General features: G+C 40.7%; 1 protein-coding gene across 4 annotated transcripts in view; it reads right to left on the bottom strand.

Moving 5' to 3' along the window:
* Nucleotides 1-18,206, bottom strand: part of ERAP1 (endoplasmic reticulum aminopeptidase 1) — an 84,909-nt gene that overhangs the window by 31,204 nt on the left and 35,499 nt on the right. For all 4 annotated transcript variants that reach the window (XM_089679124.1, XM_089679127.1, XM_089679125.1 and 1 more), the window contains 5 exons: nt 17,094-17,646; nt 14,936-15,074; nt 12,074-12,208; nt 3,511-3,631; nt 3,071-3,225 (listed from right to left, as the gene is read on the bottom strand). In XM_089679124.1, the coding sequence (XP_089535250.1) occupies nt 3,071-3,225; nt 3,511-3,631; nt 12,074-12,208; nt 14,936-15,074; nt 17,094-17,584 (1,041 nt within the window). In that variant the 5' untranslated portion in view covers nt 17,585-17,646. The remainder of the gene's footprint in view (nt 1-3,070; nt 3,226-3,510; nt 3,632-12,073; nt 12,209-14,935; nt 15,075-17,093; nt 17,647-18,206) is intronic.

Here is an 18,206-nt window from a genome sequence, read left to right as displayed (position 1 = left end):
GAATGCATTGAAAATCAATTAATCCATTCCGGAGGTCAGAAAAAAGTAAAAAAACATCTTTTATCTGTTCAAAACTCTTTATAAAGTGCACTCGATGCAAACACCTCCAAACTCGACACCACGTGCTACCCACAGACTCCAGCATGCGCGGCACTAGAAACCTCCCAGGCGCAATGCATCCTGGGGAAACTTGCTTCATATTGTGAAAAAAATTTGTAAACCGAGGCATTATTTTCAATGGATTTTCATTCCTAAAATGGAAAAATACATTAACCGAGGCGTAGGTAAACAGAGGTACCACAGTATTATCATCCGGTAAAACTGTATATTTGGATAGAGGCCCACAGTAAATCCCAGCACCTAAGAGGATAACTGCACTGACCCCATAGAAGGGGAAGATTGGACCCACAGTGTAAATACATTCATGATCTCTGTAACTAAATATTGAAACATACTAGTCACTAGAAAAGTATTTAAACCATAGAACTTAAATGTCTACATTTCTGGTTATTAGTAGTCATTTTGGAGAGTTAAGTTTCTTATTTAGATGCTGGCCCTCTAAGAAAACTGTTGTGCATCATCCACACCAAAGTTTAAAGGATCAGAAAGAGACTCAGCAGAAATGCAATTGACAACATTAGCTGTTCAAAGTTATAGAGGATAGGTAAGGGTTCTATAAGTCACCGGTCACACTGCTGTGATTTAAAAATCGTGCAATTTGTGTGCAATTTCAGAGCGATTTCAGGTGCGATTTCTGAAGATTTTATTGCTACTTGTGAAGATTTCTTGCATTTTGCAGTGCGATTTCCATTATATTCTATGTACAGTGGGGATCGAAAGTTTGGGCACCCCAGCTAAAAATTTGTATTAATGTGCATAAAGAAGCCAAGGAAAGATGGAAAAATCTCCAAAAGGCATCAAATTACAGATTAGACATTCTTATAATATGTCAACAAAAGTTAGATTTTATTTCCATCATTTACACTTTCAAAATAACAGAAAACAAAAAAATGGTGTCTGCAAAAGTTTGGGCACCCTGCAGAGTTAATATCTTGTACTGCCCCCTTTGGCAAGTATCACAGCTTGTAAACGCTTTTTGTAGCCAGCCAAGAGTCTTTCAATTCTTGTTTGAGGTATCTTTGCCCATTCTTCCTTACAAAAGTCTTCCAGTTCTTTCAGATTTCTGGGCTGTCTGTCACGCACTGCTCTTTTAAGGTCTATCCATAGATTTTCAATTATGTTGAGGTCAGGAGATTGTGAAGGCCATGGCAAAACCTTCAGTTTACGCCTCTTGATGTAATCCCCCGTGGATTTCGAGGTGTGTTTAGGATCATTATCCATTTGTAGAAGCCATCCTCTCTTTAACTTCAGCTTTTTCACAGATGGCATCAAGTTACCATCCAAAATTTGCTGAAATTTTATTGAATCCATTTTTTCTTCTACTCGTGAGATGTTCCCTGTGCCACTGGCTGCAACACAACCCCAAGCATGATTGATCCAACCCCATGCTTAACAGTTGGACAGAGGTTCTTTTCATTAAATTCTGTGACCCTTCTTCTCCAAACATACCTTTGCTCATTCCGGCCAAAAAGTTCAATTTTAACCTCATCGGTCCACAGAACTTGTTTCCAAAATGCATCAGGCTTGTCTATATGTTCATTTGCAAAGTTCAAACGATGATTTTTGTGGTGAGGACGTAGAAGAGGTTTTCTTCTGATGACTCTTCCATGAAGACCATATTTGTACAAGTATCTTTTTATAGTGGAATAGTGTACCACAACTCCAGTGTCTGCCAGATCTTTCTGGAGGGATCGTGCAGTCAAACGTGGGTTTTGAATTGTTTTTCTCACAATCCTGCAAGCTGTTCTGTCTGATATTTTTCTTGGTCTTCCAGATCTTGCTTTAACTTCCACTGTTCCTGATGACTGCCATTTCTTAATTACATTCCGAACAGAGGATATTGACATCTGAAAACGCTTTGCTATCTTCTTATAGCCTTCTCCAGCTTTGTGAGCGTCAACTATTTTCAGTTTCAGTTTTCTAGACAACTGCTTAGAAGAACCCATGGTGCTGATTGTTGGGGCAAGGTCAGATGAGTCTGGGCATTTAAAACCTTTGAGATTGACATCACCTGGTCTGCCCAGACGATGATTGAGAACAATCCATGACACTGGCAGGTCTCAGCTTTGCAAAGAGGGCAGTGCATGCTATAAATTCTGCAGGGTGCCCAAACTTTTGCAGACGCCATTTTTTTGTTTTCTGTTATTTTGAAAGTGTAAATGATGGAAATAAAATCTAACTTTTGTTGACATATTATAAGAATGTCTAATCTGTAATTTGATGCCTTTTGGAGATTTTTCCATCTTTCCTTGGCTTCTTTATACACATTAATACAAATTTTTAGCTTGGGTGCCCAAACTTTCGATCCCCACTGTATGTGAAATCGCAACAAAATTGTAGAAAAAGTAATGCAAGAACTACTTTAGAAATCGTGCTGCAGCAAATCGCATGCTAAGACACTGACATTCACTAGATGCGATTTCAGGTGCGATTTCAATTAGCAAATCGCACCGGTGTGACTGGCACTAAATGCTTTAGAAATATGAACAGGATAATTATGGGTGTCAGTTGGACAGAGTAAAAATAAAGATGGCATTTCAAAACAGACAAGAAGCTAATGGAACAATATAGGATTGATTTCCTAAAACAGCAAATAGGCTGTTCAGTTTAGAAGGGAAGTTGCACTTTGCAAGGGAATGTGCTCCAGAACTTAGTGAATGTGGTGAAATTTTACTTTGCAAAGAATACCCAATCACATGCAAAGAAAATAAAAAGCATTTTGCTTGCACATGATTGAATTGAAGGAAGTCAGTAGAGCTTCAGCTCATTCTAAGCTCTGAGAAATTCCATTGCAAAGTGCAACTTCTCTTGCAAAGCAAACAATCTTGCTGCCTTTATTAAATCAACCCATATATATATAAAATGATATTGATCAAAAGCTTTCGGACAAGTTTTTCAGCAGCTGGTTTACATAATCAACAAATAACTTTGTAGCTCATTCCCTACCCACCTGGTGTGCCAGTTCATGAGCAATGACCATTGTGATCCATAGTTTACTAGAGGCTGTGGATGTCTTTAGGTCATACAGTAATGAGGACTCTCGGTATGTTGTTAAGCCCCAGTTTTCCATTGCACCGGACTGGAAGTCAGGAATCGCAGCAAGATCTTTAAAACAAAGAACAGTCCATTATCAACATTAGCAATACATACTACCAACCAGGGGCGGACTGACCATTTGGGAACTCGGGCACTGCCTGAGGGCCCAGGGTCAGTAGGGGGCCCCATGAGATGCCCCTGGTACCTTTCATAAGCTTTTTTGGGTGTGATTTAAGTGTGGGCAAAGACACAGGGGCCCCATGATCCCCTATTGCCTGGGGGCCCCATGAGTTGTCAGTTCGCCCCTGCTACCAACCTTAGAAAAGATTCTCACACCAGCCGGAAACACAGTACCTTGTTTTGGCAATGGATATGGAATACGGAAATATTCTTCAAAAAAGTCCAGAAGTTTTACTGCTGCGCCTAAAGCGTACGTAGCCTGCTCTATCCTGTGGGGAACGGTGTAAACTGATATCTAAAACAAAAGCAGAAAAATCATATAAAACATAAATACATTTAGTTTTTTACCTGCGATGTGACCACTTTTCTACCAGGGCAGTTTATTCATTTTTTTGCACACGTTAAAATTACCAATTTTTGCTAGAAATTCCTTTATACCCTTAAACAATTAAAATTTTCTGAAAGCAGAGGCCCTGTAGAAACAAATGGTGAGAATTTTAAAAAAATTATCACAACTGTTATCAAATGCATAGTTTCAGGAAAAAATACACTAAAATTAATTTCAATGCATACAAATACAATAGATTACCAAATTCAAATAAAAGATGGGACTGCATCATTTATATAGATACCAAACATGGCAAGCCTTAAAATCGCATCTACTCATTAAATCGCAAAATTATGGTATTCAAAATTGTCAATAAGGTACGCTTTTTTAAAAACCTTTACAGGTTATCAGTTTAGAGTTACCCATGAATTATGGCCTTGAATTATTTCTCTCATTCCAATGTTATATCAACTTATGGCGCAGACGCAGTTAATGTTTTTATACATGTGAGCACCCTAAGCCTACATTCGCAATGAAGTGTGCACAAGGCAGGTTGGGAGTGTTTTACAATTTTTTTTATTATAAATTGTAAAACTTTTTTTTTTATTGCTATCACAAGCCCCCTATGTGTTCATGGGCAGGTGGCAGGTTCTCTTTATAAGACATCAGGCGTCTATTAGACCCCCAATGTATTACCTGCCCTCCACTGTAGATAATCAAGCACAGATCGCCGATGTGGCTGGGGAATGACAGCTGTGAACCCAGAAGTGACAAAAATCCCATCTGATGTTCCTTGGTAGACAAGGGGTTAAAGTGTTACTAAACCCACAACAGTAAAATCAGTCTGCAGATGCAGTAAAGCATGCTTGTTATACTCACTGTGGAACCTAAGGGGTTAATCCTCTGCATTGTGTAAAAAGGCCGCTTGATCCTGATTTCTCTCCTCCTCTTGTTCAAATGTTCACATCTTATCTCCTGATAAGACATACTGAACCGTAGCCATTCTGCACATGCTCAGTTTAGTGTGTATTGCTAGAGTTTTTTTTTCTTGGGAGAGTGCATGTGATCTGCACAGGGCCAATCAGCACTGTCCAAACAAAGGTCAGGGGTTTTGCACCCTCCTAGAGAAAACACCTCCTACAAGCTTTAACCAGTGCTCTGCTGGACACTGATAGAAGCCGCAAGACTGCTCTAACTGCTGATGAGAAAAGGTATTTAGCAGTTTATATTTACTAAAATAATTGTATTTCCATGTTTTGTGTACTGTGAGAGACCTGATATAGTGAATACTGGGTCCTGGGTTTAGTAACACTTTAAAGAAAAAAAAAGTCTCAAGCTGCAGAAACAAAAATACATTTATCTATACCATTTGTAGTTCTTACAGCTCATATAATTCTAAAATGAAGCATTTACATGACAAATTTACACCAAAAAATATATTTAAGTGAACCTTTTCTCATAGTAATAACAAAAAGAATTGTTCTCCATCAATTAGTTGTTTTCTGGTGTTTTGTCAAAACGTAAAAAAGAATAAAAACATTATGAACACAAAAATAAGGATTGTGCTTTTTCCAGCACTTGGTATTGTTAAACAAAACATGCTTTCTGCTCCATTATACAGCACATAGCAGCCAGTCAATGCTGACTATAGGAAAAGCTGATTGGAAGTACCCTCTAAGCCAGCAATGGGCAAACTACGGCCCGGCGGACCTTTTAATCCGGCCCGCGGAGCGTGATACAAAAAAAAAAACAGCCAGGGCAGCGCGCTCAAATGCAATGATTGGCCAGTCTCGCTGCCACTCACATCCCGATAGCCAGTGATTGGCTGTCAGGATGTGTGTAGGCGGGGCAGCGTGATGAACGTGAGGGGAGCTAGGCTCCCCTCACAGTCCGCCCTGAAGACTGGAACGGTGCGGGAACACGGCGAGAGGAACGCGCGGAGCAAAGGTAAGTGAATTGACACAGGGGGATGAATTACTATAGGGGGGATGAATTACTATGGGGGATGAATTACTATGGGGGATGATTTACTATGGGGGATGAATTACTATGGGGGATGAATTACTATGGGGGATGAATTACTATGGGGGATGAATTACTATATGGGGGATGAATTACTATATGGGGGATGAATTACTATATTGGGGATGAATTACTATATGGGGGATGAATTACTATTGGGGATGAATTACTATAGGGGGGATGAATTACTATATGGGGGATGAATTACTATATGGGGGATGAATTACTATATGGGGGATTAATTACTATGGGGGATGAATTACTATATGGGGGATGAATTACTATATGGGGGATGAATTACTATGGGGGGTGAATTACTATATGGGGGATGAATTACTATGGGGGATGAATTACTATGGGGGATGAATTACTATGGGGGATGAATTACTATATGGGGGATTAATTACTATGGGGGATGAATTACTATATGGGGGATGAATTACTATGGGGGATGAATTACTATATGGGGGATGAATTACTATATGGGGGATTAATTACTATGCTTACTATGGGGAATATTACTATACTTACTATGGATGGCATGGTAGTGGCTGGGCCGGCCAGCAGCTAGTCCGGCCCCCGGGTCCAATATATGAACCCATTGCGGCCCTCAAGTCAAAAAGTTTGCCCACCCCTGCTCTAAGCCCTGTGACAGCTATTGGCCGTATCCCTCCAGCACCTCTAGATGAGCAAATGTTACACAAGAGCTATCCTAATTAAACATACGTATGAATACCTTTCTGACTGTCGACTATAACATGGCTCCAATACAGAAACATCCTGGTGCCCACAGCAGTTATCATAGGGTCATGGTAGGCAAATGAAAAAGCAGATTTGATTGGATCAGGAATGTAAAGAGATGCTTTAAAGTGGACCTGTAATAAAACCAACCCTCATCCTCTGCTGTACAATAGGTACTCTCTATTGTCCATGCTAACTGCTCCTATCCATCCATATGACAGTGCTCAGGACATGTCTTCCCTACACAGTGCAGTACTAGCTTTTATAGCAGGACATTGCCAGTGATCTGTACAGGCAATAGAAGAAGTAGAAAACATAAGTAAAAATGTCCTGAATTTCCTCTACATACAGGTCATTTCTTACACATTTTGAAACTGCATTGGTGACCGGAATTCATGTGTACTTCAGGTTCTCATTTCTTTCAATGAAATCAATTGTTTTCTTGCATAACTGGATAAATGCAGTGCCTTGAAAAAGTATTCATACCCCTTGAAATTTTCTACATTTTGTCAAGTTACAACCAAAAACGTCAATGTATTTTATTGGGATTTTATGTGATAGACCAACACAAAGTGGCACATAATTAGTTAAGTGGAAGGAAAATGATACATGGTTTTCACAATTTTTTACAAATAAATATCTGAAAAGTGTGGGGTGCATTTGTATTCAGCCCCCCTGATTTGTAGAACCACCTTTCGCTGCAATTACACCTGCAAGTCTTTTTGGGGATGTCTCTACCAGCTTTGCACATCTAGAGAGGGACATTTTTGCCCATTCTTCTTTCAAAGGTATTGGATGGAGGGCATCTGTGAACAGCAATTTTCAAGTCTTGCCACAGATTCTCAATTGGATTTAGGTCTGGAATTTGACTGGGACATTCTAACACATGAATATGGTTTGATTCTAATTCATTCCATTGTAGCCCCCGCTGTATGTTTAGGGTTGTTGTCCTGCTGGAAGATGAACCTCCGCCCCAGTCTCAAGTCTTTTGCAGACTCTAACAGGTTTTCTTCTAAGACTGCCCTGTATTTGGCTACATCCATCTTCCCATCAACTCTGACCAGCTTTCCTGTACCTGCTGAAGGGACTGCTGAAGAAAAGCATCCCCACAACATAAAGCTGCCACCACCATGTTTCACGGTGGGGATGGTGTGTTCAGGGTGATGTGCAGTGTTAAGTGTTCCGCTACACATAGCATTTTGCTTTTAGGCCAAAAAGTTCAATTTTGGTCTCATCTGACCAGAGCACCTTCTTCTTTTCTGTGTCCTCCACATGGCTTCTCGTAAACTGCAAACAGGACTTCTTATGGCTTTCTTTCAACAATGGCTTTCTTCTTGCCACTCTTCCATAAAGACCAGATTTGTAGATTGCCTGACTAATAGTTGTCCTGTGGACAGATTCTCCCACCTGAGCTTTGGATCTCTGCAGCTCCTCCAGAGTTACCATGGGCCTCTTGGCTGCTTCTCTGATTAATGCTCTCCTTGTCCATCCTGTCAGTTTAGGTGGACGGCCATGTCTTGGTAGGTCTGTGGTTGTGCCATACTCTTTCCATTTTTGGGGGATGGATTGAACAGTGCTCCGTGGGATGTTCAAAGCTTGGGATATTTTTTTATAACCTAACCCTGCTTTAAATTTCTCCACAATTTTATCCCTGACCTGTATGGTGTGTTCCTTTGCCTTCATGATGCTGTTTGTTCACTAAAGTTCTCTAACAAACCTCTGAGAGCTTCACACAACAGCTGTATTTATACTGAGATTAAACGACACACAGGTGAACTCTATTTACTAATTAGGTGACTTCTGAAGGCAATTTGTTGCACTAGATTTTAGATAGGGGTAAAGGGGGCTGAATAGAAATTCAGATATTTATTTGTAAAAAATTTTGAAAACCATTTATTTTCCTTCCACTTCACAATTATGTGCCACTTTGTGTTGGTCTATCACTTAAAATCCCAATAAATACATTTATGTTTTTGGTTGTAATAAGACAAAATATGGAAAATTTTAAAGGGGTATGAATACTTTTTCAAGGCACTGCATATCTTTCCCTAACTCAGATATCCAAGTTGTCAGGAAACGCAGGGAAAAGATGTGCTGTTGTTCTTTTCCAACTACATGACACTCTTTGGGGTTGATTTACTAAAGGCAAACAGTCTGTGCACTTTGCAACTGCAGCTGCACTCATTTTTCATAGAGTTTAGTAAATGTGGCAAAGTTCTGCTGATTGCCATCATCCAATCATGTGCAAGCATAAATGCTTTTTTCATTTTTCTTGCACCTGATTGGGTATTGTTTGCAAGGTGAAGCTTCATTTACTCAGGAAAACTAGATCAACTGCACTTGCAATGTGCACAATCTATTTGCCTTTAGTAAGTCAACACCTTGTTTTGTACATAGAAGCAATAACAATGTCTTCCAAAAGTTGATCAATGAAAAATTAAAATAATAGCGTATAAATCAATATTAAGACAGCTTGCTGGAGACTGATCAAAATAGACCACTGACTGGCTGTTTTATGACATACAGTCATGGCCAAATATATTGGCACCCCTGCATTTCTTTTAGATAATGCACCACTTCGCCCAGAAAATATTTGGAATTACAAATGTTTAGGCATTCTCATGTTTATTTCTTTTGTTTGTATTGTATGACACAAAGAAGTGGAGAAACAAAACCCAAATCTGACACATTTTATGCAAAACCCCAAAAATGAACTGGACAAAATTATTGGTAACCTCAATTTCATATTTGGTAGCACACCCCTTGGAAAAAAAAAACAAATTCTGAAACCATCAATGAGTTTCTTACAACTCTCTACTGGAATTTCAGACCACCCTTCTTTGCCAACTGCTCCAGGTCTCTCAGATTGGAACGGTTCCTTTTCTTAACTGCTGTGTTGAGATCTCTCCACAGGTGCTCTATGGGATTGAGATCTGGACTCATTGCGGCCAGTTCAGTACTGTCCAGCACTTTGTCCGAAACCATTTCTGGGTGCTTTTTGATGTGTGCTTTGGGTCATTGTCTTACTGTAAGATCCATGATCTCTGATGGAGACCCACCTTTCTGATACTGGGCCCTACATTGCACCCCAGAATTCTTTGGTAGTCTTCAGATTTCATAATGCCATGCACATGGTCAAGACATCCAGTGCCTGAAGCAGCAAAGCAACCCCAAAACATCAGTGAACCCCCACCATGTTTCACTGTAGGGACTATTCTTTTCTTTAAAGGTCTCATTTCTTTTTCTGAAAACAGTAGAATGATGGGCTTTAAATATGTAATTTTGTTTTTTTTGTCCACAGCACATTCTCCCAAAATGATTTTGGCTTCCTCAGGTAAGTTTTGGCAAACTCCAATCTGGCTTTTTTATGTTTCCTGTGTCAGCAGTGGGGTCCTCCTGGGTCTCCTACCATAGCGTCCCTTTTCATTCAGATGGCAACATATGGCTGACTCAGTTGTACCCTGTGCCTGAAGGTCATCTTGAATGTGTCTATTAGTTGGTTCTTTATCCACCATTTGAACAATTCTACGTTGATCAATCTTTCTCTTTTGTCCACGTCCAGGGAGAGTAGCTATACTGCCATGGGCTGTAAACTTATTGACAATGTTGCACACAGTGGACATAGAAACATTAAAGTGGTTGTAAAGGCTGAAGGTTTTTTATCTTAATGCATTCTATGTATGAAGGTAAAAAACATTCTCTTCAGCAGCATCCCCAGGCCCCCGAATACTCACCTAAGCCGCCTTTCGATCCAGCAATGTGAACTGGAGTCTCGGAAATCTCGGGACTCCCTCTTCTCATTGGCTGAGACAGAAGCGGGAGCCATTGGCTTCTTCTGCTGTCAATCACAGCCAGTGAGCCAATGAGAAGAGAGAGGAAGCGGGGCCAAGCTGCAGCTCCGTCTGTGAATGGACACATGAAGCAGCGGGTGCACCCAGAAAAAGCTGCTTGCTGTGGGAGCACTGGAAAGGAGGGAGGGGCCATGAGCGCTGGCCAGGGGGCCCCAGAAGAGGAGGATCTGGGTTGCTCTGTGCAAAACCACTGCACATAGCAGGTAAGTATGATGTGTCTGTTATTTAAAAAAAGAAAAATAAGCCTTTAATATCACTTTAAGATATCTGGAGATGGACTTGAAACCTTGAGATTGTTCATGTTTTTCCATAATTTTTGTTCTCAGATAATTCTATGTTGCTCTTTCTCTTCTCCATGCTACATGTGACACACAACAGAAAGGGTGAGTCAATTGTTCACCATTTAGGCCCCTTTCACACGGACATTCTGATTGGGTCAGCCTGCCTGTTTGTTAGGCAGACCCGATTGGAACCTCTAATCTCCTCTATGGAGCGGTGGTTATAAATGGACATGTGTCCGTTTACACCCGCTGACATTCAAGCTGTTCTGATCTGCCAAAAAGAGATGAATGGGGATCCATTCCCCTTCCGTTTGTTAGATCAGATGGGATGGCAGTCGGATGGAAATGGACAGGTGGTCTGTTTCCATCCGACCACCTATAGAGGACAGCAGGCTCTGTCTGTGTCTGACCTGTCATCCGCTTGCTCAGTGGGAATCAGCAGAGAGATCCCCTGCTGAGCAAGGTGATCCGCTGATGGGTCCGCCCCGTGTGAAAGGGGTCTTAGAAAGCGAAGACAGCAGTTAATCTATACACTCAAGATCTTCGCCAGGACTTTCAAATGAGAGATTAGCCTAAAAGATTGAGGTTCTAAAGTTTCCTCAGACTTGCTTATTATTTTTAATCTTTTGGTATGTTTTATTTGCTGCCAAGGATTTTCCAACATATAGAGCAACCCATGTCACATTCTCAGTGGATAAAAGATGATGCCATTATATCAGCTCTTTGAAACTGAAAGAGACCAAATTATAAAGTGGACTGTATACAAACCAAGATTATCATGCAATTTCAGCTTTTGATGGAAACTGTATAATAAACATCCCAGCATTCCAGTCTGGAGTAATTAGTATGATTTTCCACTGATTTTTGCTGCAAAAAAGATCAATAATAATCCTACACAGGCCGTTTCTCCTCCTTCCTGCCTATAGGTAGCAATGGGGATACCGTATGACATGCATTGAATAGCGGATGTGCAAGCTGGACAAAGAAGTGATCTGAAAGACTCATTTAAAATGATCAACACATGGAAGAAATAAAGTTGAGCGTCAGGAAAACCTCTTTATACATGGTTGAAATAAGTATGTAGATTTGTAATTCTGCCCAGCTACTTTTGTAATTCAATACAACTTTGACAAAGCACAGAGCCAGGAGGCTGACACCACTTTATTTGTTAGAGTAAAGGAATACAGTGGTGTCACATCTAGGCCTAAAGTAGAGTGCTGATAATGAGTGAACAGAAACACATTGATAAGTCATCCTCTGTTCACTTCTCTCACTGTTCTTGTCAGCGTGATCCCTGTTAGCATTTCTGCATGCAGCAAAGCCTAATTGGCATCTAGTGATGCCCATTCCTCTTCCCATGTGTGTGATGCTGTACAAGGGATGACAGAGGACTGATATTAAAACCGATCAAAGGTATTCATGCTAGTTGTACATCAAATACATTTAATTATTGCAAAGGGATAAACAACTGCATTCAAATATTTTTTTATTTGTGCCTGGAATTTAGTCCTTACCTTCACTCCATGATTTGTCACCTGACTTATAGACTTGAAGTCTGAAACAATAAATGCTACAAGATATGTGCTCATCTTCACACTGACATCAAAGTGGTCTTCTAGGATCCCACCATCAAGTTTCAAAGTCTTCACCTGGATAGAGAAATGTTCCAGAATCTGGTAAGCCAGGAGAATGTGTATTATACATGAAGACAATTGCTGGAGGTACTGAATAATTGGTGCCGGTAGCTCTGTGGATTTGACTACTTATAGTGTGATGGATATGGTAAAATGCCTATTTGGTTTCCTGTTGAATATATAAATTTTTCTATACATATCTACTTTTATATTTTTATATTTCTAAATGTTTTGTATGAATATATATATATATATGTGTTGTGTGTATATCTTTTGCCTGCTGGTCTTTGTAGTCCTCCTTAACTCAAAAATAGCTACTCAGCAACCCCTCCCATCGAGTGAACTTGAGAACAAAGGAAAATATTTCTTTCTAGAGATAAGACCTAAGAGAGGATTACGCTTATATTCTGAAGGAAGATTGTTTTCGTGTAAAATGACCAATCAAAGACTAATATAATGCTAATGCTGCTCTCACGTGATTTTTGCATCATCTTGCATATATAAACTCACTTTTTCATTCCAATAAATTAGAAGTATTCACAGACTGAACTCGTGTGTGTCAGTGTGGGTTTTCTTTAAGTGCATGCACTACAGAGCGTGACTAATTAGGACAGGAACAGATAATCACCAGACACTTAGTCCGCACTAAATCAATAGTATGAGGCCTATATACTCTGTACAAAAAGTTGTTTTCCAGATTTTTGAGGTGGTGAACAGATGTATTTGTACCACGAAGATAACTGATCTATGGTTTTGGTGAATAGAATCTGTTACTCTTAAAGTGGTAGTAAAGTCTGTTTTTTTTTTACTTGTACCTACAGGTAAGCCTATAATAAGGCTTACCTGTAGGTGCTGTAAAGATCTCCTAAATGTGCACTGTTTAGGGGATCTTTACTTGTAAATGAGCAACGACGCATGTGCTCGGAACGGCATGCCTGTGCTGTTCTTTCAGAGCTGTGTGCCATAAAAAATTACTTCAGCGCACATGTGTGGAAGTGACATCATCGCTGCTCGACCATTCAAGCTGCCAGAGCCCACGAACCCAGATGAAGGACCGGGTGTAGATGAAAGCCCTGTCACCGGCGACAGCACGCTGCTGGAGGGCTTCGTTTTAAGGTAAGTTTCACATAATGTGCTAGTATGCATACTAGCACATAATGCCATTGTATTGCAGGTTACTACCGCTTTAATACAGGTACACCTTTTCATTTCAGTATATGGAAAATGTACTGTTCTGGGTCTATTCCACAACTAATGTATGACCCTAATTCAGCTTGATTCATCTAGCAATATTGTCTTAACCAAAAACGTTAAGCATGGTCAGCGTGTGAAAGGCCTTTGTTCCCTGCATGTGATCATCATACCTCTGAATTTTTTTGAAAATCAGTGGGTCTTAGAATGGAGGTGGAATTGGGCAGAGTAGGGGGTTCAGCTAGTAGTGACACATATAGCATGCTGCACTGAAAAGCTCTATCTGCTGCTCCGTTATCTGACAGGAGTAGTAATGCTGCTGTCACTACTCTTGTCAGTCTGGAGTGGCTTAGGAAACTCCCAGAGGTTCAAAGGTCTGGCATGCAAGCTGATTATCCAGAGTCTCCATGCTAGGTCCCAGGTATAGTGATAATGTGGACATTATACCACAGGAACTGACATAGCCTTTGAAGTCATTTAAGGAAGAAGTCTACCCGGGCTGCCACTTGGGAGTACCAGTGTCTAGAAAACCCAGAGTATCTGTCAGTGGTTCATGAAAAACAACTAATAAGAAAACCAGTCACTAATCCTACCAGGTCACCAGCCATTATCAGAGAAGACATCAAATACGTACCCTGCTTTTTGCAGCAACCAGAGTCCAAACAATATTCTGCTGAGCTTTGTCCATGAGCACTTTGACTAATCACTGTGCCCTGCCCTGAAGTGTTGGAAGAAGAGGAGAATTATTATGCTTGAGCCTCTCCCCAGAGCATTTGGTTTCAGTATGACCTGGGATGCTGGTTTCTGCCTCACAAGCAATGCCACCCAAGCAAGGGTCCATAAGAGAAAATGCAAAATGGTAGTGCCCAGGATCCCAGATGTTGGCATTTCTGATTGAAGTAAGTGGTGCTGCCACTAAGGCCCCATTCACATTATCAGGTAGCGAGAACATGCACAATTTTCACAAGATTCTGTGTGTTGCATAGGGCCAGCCTATTCACTTGAATGGGCTGCTCTATGCCCATTTGTCGCCTAAACAAGAAGCTCTTGCTCCTTTTTGGGTGATGCGCTTCACGTGATTTTTAAAGGTGCGGTTTGCCAAGATTGATGCATGGTCCTGTTGCCAGACAATCACATCGAATCAGAATCACATCGCATTTTGGGTGCCACTGAAGGATAATGGCACCCGAATGTGCACCGTGCATTGTGCAGGGACTGCCATCTGTTGTGGAATTGAAGGCAGGATCGCAGCAATTCTGCTTGTGATTCAAAATCGCAAAGTGTGAATCCAGCCTTAGTGTTTTCCCAATAAGCATTGAAGTTCACTGTACAAACGTATGCCTTTTGTTCAGACCAGCCTCAAGGTTAAACTGCTCTTTAACCAATAAACATGGTTGCAAGTGATGACAACTGTAGCATCCGTTAGAAACAAACTGGCTTTTAAAGAACGGTAACCAGTGAACACGGTATAGTTCTTTGCATGGCCCAAACGGGACAATCAGCTGTCTTTCACCATGTGACACCTTCTAAAATTTACATTAATGCACTTACTATGGGCATATTGGACACAGCACTGTGTCTTGCTTCTCGTCGTATCTTTATGGAGAAGGTGGCTTTGAAGGCAGGCTCATCAAAACAAGGGAAAGCCATCCGTGCTGCTGTGGGCTCAAACTGGGTTGAAGCCAGGACTCTGGAAGAAAGTTGATATAGGAAGTATATTATGGTTGTTACATTTAATCGCATTAGAGAACAGGTTTATATTTTAGTGGGGCTAATTAGATCTAATCTGTGTATAATTCACTGCAGCCTAGGTATACTCCTAGTTTGGAACTGAGAACTATATTGTATGTAGGGTCAGGGACGGACTGACAACTCATGGGGCCCCCGGGCAATAGGGGATAATGGGGCCCGTGTCCTTGCCCAAACTCAAAAAAGCCTATGAAAAAGGTACCAGGGGCATCTCATGGGGCCCCCTACTGACCCCGGGCCCTCGGGCAGTGCCCGAGTTGCCAAATTGTCAATCTGCCCCTGAGTAGGGCCAATACTAACAAGTAGAAAAAATACTCTGCATGGCATTAAAGTGACACTAAACTGTGGTTTAAGAAAATAAAATCTATTTGAACATGTGTTCCTGACCTAAAAAAATACCTTCTATTGCTCCCAGCTTCTTTCAATATCCTTTTTTTTTTCCTGCTGTGGTGATGCAACTTCCTGTTAAAGGGTGGCTACATTTGTTCTCCATGGTCCCACTGTATGTACAAACATAGCCACACTTTCTTGCTTACTATGAACTATGGAATTTGTAGTGTGCACAGAGAGGTATAACTAACATACCCAGCTCGCTCCAAACAAATGGAAGTGAAGAAAAAGGAGAGGTTTGGGAGCTCATGGAGGATGTTACAAGGAGGCAGAAAAGAAACACAGTAAGAAACGATTTGATAAAATATAGATTACAAAGCCATTAGGTAGTGGATTGGCATGGATTATTTTTGGAGAATAAAGATATCATTGAGTGTCACTTGCTCTCAATGGCCCCAAAGGTTACCAGAACTGGAGGCAAGAAAATATATCCCCAATGGAGAGCAACAAAAACTTAATAGAGGTTCTAACCCTTTACCACTCAAACAAACAAAACAAAACGTTTGGGGAGGAATTCCACTTTATACACACTGGAGCTGGTTTTAACACCAATCTATATAGTTTAAAGTGGAACTCCAGCCCAATTTATTAAGCTACAATCTTAATAATTAACCAATATTAGTTGCTATGGGTATTTGTTTTCTATTTTGTCTTGCTTTCTGTGCTTATTTTTTGTAAATTAGTGCAGATTAATTTGTTAAAGAGGCCCTGTCACCAACAGAAAAACCAAGTATTAGTAATGTAGCAGCATTTTCCTTTAATAAAATATTTTTCACTCATCTCCAAATCTGATTTCTTCAAGAAGAGTCAATTTCCTAGCACAGCCAGTGTTTCCCCTCTTTTCTACCATATCATAGCCCCCCCCCCTCTTCTGGGAGTGTCTAATTACTGTCTGTGCTCTGTGCAGGCCTAGCTCCTACGCCCCTCCCCTCTTCTCCCTATATAACCTTTTTATGTAGTTGCTGGGGGGGGGGGGCAGCAAAGCAGACTTGAGTCCTCTGGGGCTACTGACATTAAATGCAGAATGGTGTAAGCCCAGCAGCAGTCTCAGGGCTTTTGCATATTTTTTCACAAGGAAGGCTTTTACAAACAAATGACATAAATATATGTCAGATGCACAAACTGTATAATCACATGGGAAGATTGTTGTTGAAATCAATGGTCTGGTGACAAGGTCTCTTTAAAATAAATGTTTCCATTCCCTAAGTTTTTTCAAAGTGCTCCTTCATTTCCCATAATGTGCAGTCTAAGCAGATTGCTCTCATCTGCTATGAAAATCTACTACCGATACGCATTTTTTGACTGTGAGAGGTAGGCAGTTAATCTACATCTCCATCTCTTACTGTCTGGTTTCTCCTTCTCTAAACTATGTGAAGGGCAAGATGGCAGCACAGCGTTGTAAATACTGTTTTTCAAGTTGACAGACTGGACAGAGTTCAAGCACCAGTGAATTGCTTATAACTGGAATATTTCTATATTGTCAGCAGTTTACTGTATGTATTGGAAAGTAAAGTAAAGAATTGCTTTTTCATCTAATAGCTCATGCATGTAATTGGAAACACATATATACCTGACTTCTCCATCTGGAGTTTTGTAGGTACTTTTATAAAACCCATGGAAGCTTTCTGAAAGGTAGCCATTGTACTCAATGTACAAAGTATAGTTTTTCCCAGGATTCAAGGCGTCGGTAGGTTGTAGTGCAATCTGCTCACTTGCAGGATGTTCCAGCAGTAGTACATCTTGCTGTACCAGGTTACTTCCCACTTTACTCTCAATGCCAGTCTTTGTAATCTTCAAATGTTTGCTGTGCAGGATGATGGATTTGGTAGGCTGTGTGACAACAATGGTGACCATAGCCAGGCCACTGAAGGCGAGTGTGGTTAGATTTGGGTTTATAAGAAGGTCATAGTGCAGAGGAATTACGTAATTTGGTAACCTAAGAGTGTTCCATGGAAAGACATTATTAGAACTGTCCACGTCCCCAGCACTGATTGCCACAGATGACACCGAGTAAACGGTCCATGACAAGTAGAAAAGTCCAGCGTAAAACAGACTGTTCATGGTTATATTGCCTGTTGGGTGAAAATGACTAGCTTGGATTGAGGCAGCAGCCCACTTTGAACCTAGAAATTTGGGACACAATGAGAAACAATAAAAGAGAAATAACGGAGAGAGAAATAGCATCTATGATCTATATTCATTATTTATTAATAATTATATATATATATATATATATATATATATATATATATATTACAGGGATTTCAGACCACCAGCCAGCTGACTTTGTAAAAGCTCCGGACTTTTAAAAACCTTTGGCTTGCCAGTAAAACCTGTCCTTTAACAGGGCTATAGAGTCCCTGCCTCCTTCGTGGGGTCATCATAGCCAACAGTGTTTCAGCAATAAACAGCATATAGCTTTTCCTCACAAGCATGTTCTGCCGAACCTCACCCCTCATGGACAGCTGCTGACAGTTTTGTGCTTTTTTCGGTTTTCTCTCACAAGCAGGCTAATCCTTACAAGCCCAAAATTCTCATAATCAGGGCCGAATGCTCTTTTCTACCCAAAAATCTCTCTAAGCCTCTGAATTCCAGGTCTCATATTGGGACTTACCAATCCTGAGAAAACTGTCAAATCTGTTTTCTTCTTTCTAACCGGGCCACCCTGGAACCCCTCACTTTG

The sequence above is a fragment of the Staurois parvus genome, unplaced genomic scaffold (genome assembly GCF_062004578.1).
Source record: "Staurois parvus isolate SC_StPar_1 unplaced genomic scaffold, SC_StPar_1.0 ptg000218l, whole genome shotgun sequence".
NCBI lineage: Eukaryota > Metazoa > Chordata > Amphibia > Anura > Ranidae > Staurois > Staurois parvus.
The sequence above is the reverse complement of the archived record's forward strand: the minus strand, read 5'-3'. Positions and strand labels throughout refer to the sequence as shown.